This window comes from Octodon degus, unplaced genomic scaffold, assembly GCF_000260255.1.
Source record: "Octodon degus isolate 3935 unplaced genomic scaffold, OctDeg1.0 scaffold00206, whole genome shotgun sequence".
In the NCBI taxonomy this organism is placed as follows: domain Eukaryota; kingdom Metazoa; phylum Chordata; class Mammalia; order Rodentia; family Octodontidae; genus Octodon; species Octodon degus.
Window position 1 is genome coordinate 1,114,147 of NW_004524782.1, and position 5,430 is coordinate 1,119,576.

The 5,430-nt window shown below is 49.0% G+C and overlaps 1 protein-coding gene across 1 annotated transcript in view; it reads left to right on the forward strand.

Moving 5' to 3' along the window:
- LOC101589501 (myeloid cell surface antigen CD33-like) overlaps positions 1 to 5,430 on the forward strand; it is a 25,611-nt gene that overhangs the window by 839 nt on the left and 19,342 nt on the right. The window contains exons 2-3 of the mRNA XM_023704899.1: positions 514 to 857; positions 1,027 to 1,305. Coding sequence (XP_023560667.1) covers positions 514 to 857; positions 1,027 to 1,305 — 623 coding nt within the window. The remainder of the gene's footprint in view (positions 1 to 513; positions 858 to 1,026; positions 1,306 to 5,430) is intronic.

Below are 5,430 nucleotides of genomic sequence, written 5' to 3' on the forward strand. Positions count from 1 at the left end.
TATAGTAATTTTATTTAAGGAAGTCCGTACAAGAAGCCTTCACTCCACGAGATCCATCTCCAGGAACACCAGCAAGGGTGGGAGTCTGTGGGGAGGCTGCAGTTACTCAGGGTCACGCTCACTCATGTCACGGCCTCCGGTGTCTGCAGTGCCCTGACACAAGCCCAGTGCTCCAGCAAGCTTCCAAATGCAGCCAGGATACAAGCTCTGAGTCTGTCGGCCCCCAGGGCGGGTCTCCCAGCTTTCTGTCCACTCTGTGCAGAGGGGCAGCTCCCACTGGGTGTGGGTCTGAGTTCCTCTTCTGTAATCCACCCACCTCTTGGGCTCCACCCCGGATTCCACACTTCCCTTCCACACTGCTCCCTTCTCTGCTGACACAGAAGCCAGAACCTCCAGCTCTGAGATGCTACTGCCCCTGCTGCTACTGTGCGTTCAGGGGGAAGGGCAGCATGCACTGAGAAGACCTGAGATTCCTTTAGCCCCAGGGTGCTTATAGAAGAGCCTGAGACACAGGCTGGAGGTGCCTGAGTCAGTGAGCGTCCAGGAGGGCCAGTGTCTCCTCGTGCCCTGCAAATACTCCGACTCTCCGGTGAATTCCAAGGATGTCTCTGGCTACTGGTTTCAGGAAGGGGCCAATATAAATCGCGACTCCCCTGTGGCTACAAATGATCCTCAACGCCCAGTGCAGGAGAGAACTCGGGGCCGGTTCCACCTGCTCCTGGACGCACAGACCAAGAACTGCTCCCTGCACATCACAGATGCACAGAAGGGTGACAGTGGCTCATATTTCTTTCGGGTGGTCTCAGTAAGTGTACAATGGAGTTACTGTGCAGACCCGGTCTCTGTGGAAGTGACAGGTAAGGCTTGGGCACCAGGCACAAGCGGTGGAGGCCTCTGGAGGTGGCTGGGATGGATGCTGTCTGCGGCAGGGTTGGGGTTCAAGTTTTGGGACTTCAGGAGGACTTGTGCTGGGGCCTGGGCTTCTTGATCCCACCCTCTTGATTCTGCTGTTCCCTCTCCTCCCAGCCCTGACCCATACCCCCAACATCCTCATCCCTGGGACCCTCATGCCCAGCCACCCCAGCATCCTGACTTGCTCTGTACCCTGGGCCTGTGAGCAGGGGACACCCCCCATCTTCTCCTGGACATCAGCTGCCCTCACCTCGCTGGTCCCCAGGACCACCCACTCTTCTGTGCTCACCCTGAGCCCCCAGCCCCAGGACCATGGCACCTACCTCACCTGTCAGGTGATGTTCCCTGGAGCTGGGGTGACCGTGGAGTGGACTGTGCAGCTCAACCTCACTGGTGAGTGCTGTGCCAGATGCAGGGGTTGCTGGGCCTGTGGAGGCCAGGAAGAGAGGGTCATGGGACACGTGCAGCTTTGTTCTATGTCCTGTAGGAGCCGGGACATACAGCAACGCATGTTTGTCCCTCTGTGGGATGTCCAGGATGGGAGTGAGGTGTGCTGCTCGGTCTCATCCCTCAGCACCACACAAGAGGAAAACAAACTCTTCCTCTCCAGAGACTGGAAGGAACTTTCTGCTGTGTCTCCCCAGAAACTGGCACAGGTAGAGAAAAGCCGGCCCCGCGTGATAGCTCAGCAGACTAAAACACCTACTCAGGCAGAGTGCCATGGCCAGGGCTCGATGCACAGCTTGCCTGGCCGGCCCATCCACAGGACATGCTGAGACAGCAAAGCAGACTGGGCATGGTGGTGCACACCTGTAATCCCAGCGCTTGGGGGGCTGAAAACGACAATCACCATGAGTCTGATCTACATAGTGAGACTATATAGACCCTGTAGACCCTACCCAAAACACAGAAAAAAAAAAGAGGAGCCTTCCTAGGGCTGGGGCAGGGCCTCTTCAGCTTGGGCAGGGCTGGGTCCCTCCCATCCTGACTCACCCAGTGACAGAACTGCCTGTGTAAACCCAGGGATTCCTCCCATACAAGGAACCATGGCCACATTGAACTCTGCTCCTTGGCCCCTCATTCCAGCGGATACCACAGAGAGGGAAACCTTCACACAGCAGAATTAGAGGGCCCATGTCCTTGGGGTACAGCACTGCATGCACCTGTGGCATCAATCTCAGCACTGTGGAATGAAGCAGACACACAGGCAAACAGTAACACACTGTCCTCAGACGTTTAATCCCCCCACCAGGAGGGACCCTGACCAAGAGCTGCACTGAGCTCGGTCTGTGCTCCCAAGGTCAGAGAGGTCATAGGGTATCAGGAGCACAGGTGGTCCTGGTGTGCCCTCATGGTGGCCCTCACTGCATGCCAACCTCGTGGGCATCGTCCACCAGGGTGTGCCAAGGGGTTGAGGTCCTAAACGCCAATGAAGCCTGGTCACATGGTTTCTCTTGCTCTGATACCTGCAGCCAAGGGCTTTCCTAAGAAGCTCGGGCACAGTTACAGTCAACACTGAGAGCCCAAGGAGAGTGTTGACCAACCAAAGAGTCTTATTGTTTGCTGTGGTTTTTGTTTAGGAGATTCTGTGATGTCACCTACGGCAATCATGGAGGGCTACCACGGAGTTGCTCTAAACTCCACGGCAGAATTTATTTTTCAATCTTTTATTTGTTTATTTATTTGGCATAGGGTCTCACTTCGCACCTTAGACTCATAGTGATCCTCCTGTCTCAGCCTCCCCAGTATTAGAATTACAGGCATGCGCCCCCATGCCCGCTTCTGTGGACAACTCGAGTGCCCAGGGACCAGGGCCAGCTCAGACTGTGGTACCAGGGACTGAACCTGGGTCTGTGCAATTGGAAGCAGGTGCTTGGACTGCCAAGCTCTCTCCCCAGTCCCATGGTAGAATTTTTAGTGTTTCTCACCAGTGGGTGAAATTCGGTGTCTCTGTACACCTTTCAGATTTACCTCTGTATGGTTTATTGAGATAAACTTCCATAATGTTAAATTCAACACTTCCAACGTAAAACACACAACAACCTGCATTTTATGCATCAATAGTGAACCACAAACCTCACCACTCTGTCATTCCAGAACATTCATCAGACCAGAAAGAAACCCTGCACCCAAATCTATGCCTCTCTCCTGATGATCCCTGGGCCCCTTCTCTCAGCCTTTGCCTGCTCTGCACAGCGCACGAAGAGTCACATACATGGTGCCTTTTCTGTGTGGCCCCTCATCTGCCATAGCATTCTTCAGATTCGTCCACGAAGTCTACATGAGTACTTCACCTCATTTCCAGTTTAAATAGCCCACCAGGACACGGCCAGACCACACTGTGCTCACCTGGTCATCGTGTGGTAGCCTCTAGGGAGGCTTTCACTTTTAGCTGCTATAGGTCATGCTGCAAGGAATAAGCTTCATCAGTGCATGTGTGTTCATTTTCATTGGGCCCATCTCAAGGAGTACATCTGCTAAGATACTGGAATTCAGAGATGAATCCATCTGTATTCTATTTAAGAGAATAATTTTTGAATACAGTAATTCAGAGATTAATTTTTGCGGAAATGTAGAACGCCTTCCCCAGGGTCAGCATAACGTTATGTTTCCATGAGCCAAGTTCAAAATCTGCAACTCTACACATTTCTCTCATCATTAATGATTTGATTTTTAGAGAAACTACAGGCTGGGCCTGGCGAGCTAGCTCAGCGGCTTAAGTGCCTGCCTCGCAAGCATAAGTTCTGGAGTTTGATCCCTGATAACAACAACAACAAAAAAAAAAACTTACAGCGTGTTGGAGTTATTATTGTTGTTGTTGTTTTATGTATTTGCTACAGGGTCTCACTCTACAGCTCGGACTCATAGTGATTGTCTTAGTTACTCTTCTCTCGTTGCTGGGACTAATACTCGACACTCAAAATGAAGGAAGGAAAGGTTTCTTTAGCTCACAGTCACTGGAGGCTTCAGTTCATACTCAGCTGGGTCCAGCACAGAACAGCACAGAGCAGAAAGCAACCTTTCATAGTGGTGGCAAAGAGCAAGAGTGCAAGGGAGGGGTAGCAGCAGCTCAAGCAGCTAGCTTCTCTTGCCACCTTACATCGTAATGCAAATTACCTGCCCCAGGGCAGGGGAAGTATTCACACCTATGGGTACTTCCCAGTATTTACCCACCTATGGGTAATCTCAGCCTTGGATCCAAGGCTGGGATTATGGGTCTGTGAACTGACAAACATATACCGAGGCTATGATGATTTTATACAATGGAGTACTGCTAAGTCATAAAAGATAAATTTAAAACATATTTAAGTAAATGAGTAAATTTGAGTCCATGCTCTTAATTGACACAGATCAGACACACTTGTATCAATATTGACTTGCTTCTGTCCTGTGAGAAATTCAAAGTGTAAATGAAACCCGCCCTATGTCATAGACACTGTGAAGTGTTAAGAAAATGTGTTAAGAGCCATAATCCCAGCCTTGGATCACACATAATCCCAGTGGATCATGAGTTAACACAAACTCTAGAAGCTCTCACCCCATGACTGCATGAGGCTTTGGGGGGACAACTAGACACAAACCATAACAGTGATCCTTCTGTTTTCAGCCCCCTCAACACTAGGGATTACAGGGGAGCACCACAATGCCGGGTCTCAGTGGCTGGCTCAGCGCACCCAGGGGTGTGACCATGGCGGCATGTGGTGCTGGAGGACATCAAACCCAGCCCTTTCTCTTGCCTACACAGGTGTTTGGTCTGCTGAGCTGTCTTGCTGGTCCATGTTAGGAGGCTGAAAGGACTATGTCATTGAGCTTTTCTTTTGCACTAATTCAACCATTAACGATGATGAAAACATTTTCACATAGTTCATGGACATTTCATGTCCTCTATACATTTTTTTCAGATCTTATCACAATGTATTAATGAAGTGAATTCATAATCTTTTGATTACACCAATTTAAGAGGTGATTCTTAAGTGGAAGAGTAGAGCCTTATCGTGTCTAGAATATGTAAATGTTCTCTCCAGTTGCTTAGATTTCTCTTTGCACATTCTTTATGCTGTGCACTGATGAGCAAACAGTTTAACCTTTTATTCATGTGAAAAGTTTGGCTTTCTTTAATTAATTAACAGTATTGATACAATTTAGGTATACATAATGATCACACTCATCATAGAAGTTTATAACTGTACATGATGAACACTGATTCATCTTTTTCTCATTTCCCTGCCCTACCTTCAATCTGCCTTCTTTGTTTACAAAAGCTTTGTGTTCATTTGCTCTGTCTTTTCTGGTTTTTTTCCTTTCTTCCTTTCCCTCTCTGCCCACCCTCATTCCCCTTCCAATTGGAACATTTTCTTAACACTTCATGGTGTCTATGACATAGGGCGGGCTTCATTTACACTTTGAATTTCTCACAGGACAGAAGAAAGTCAATATTGATACAAGTGTGTCTGATCTGTGTCAATTAAGAGCATGGACTCAAATTTACTCATTTACTTAGAAATGTTTTTTTTTTTT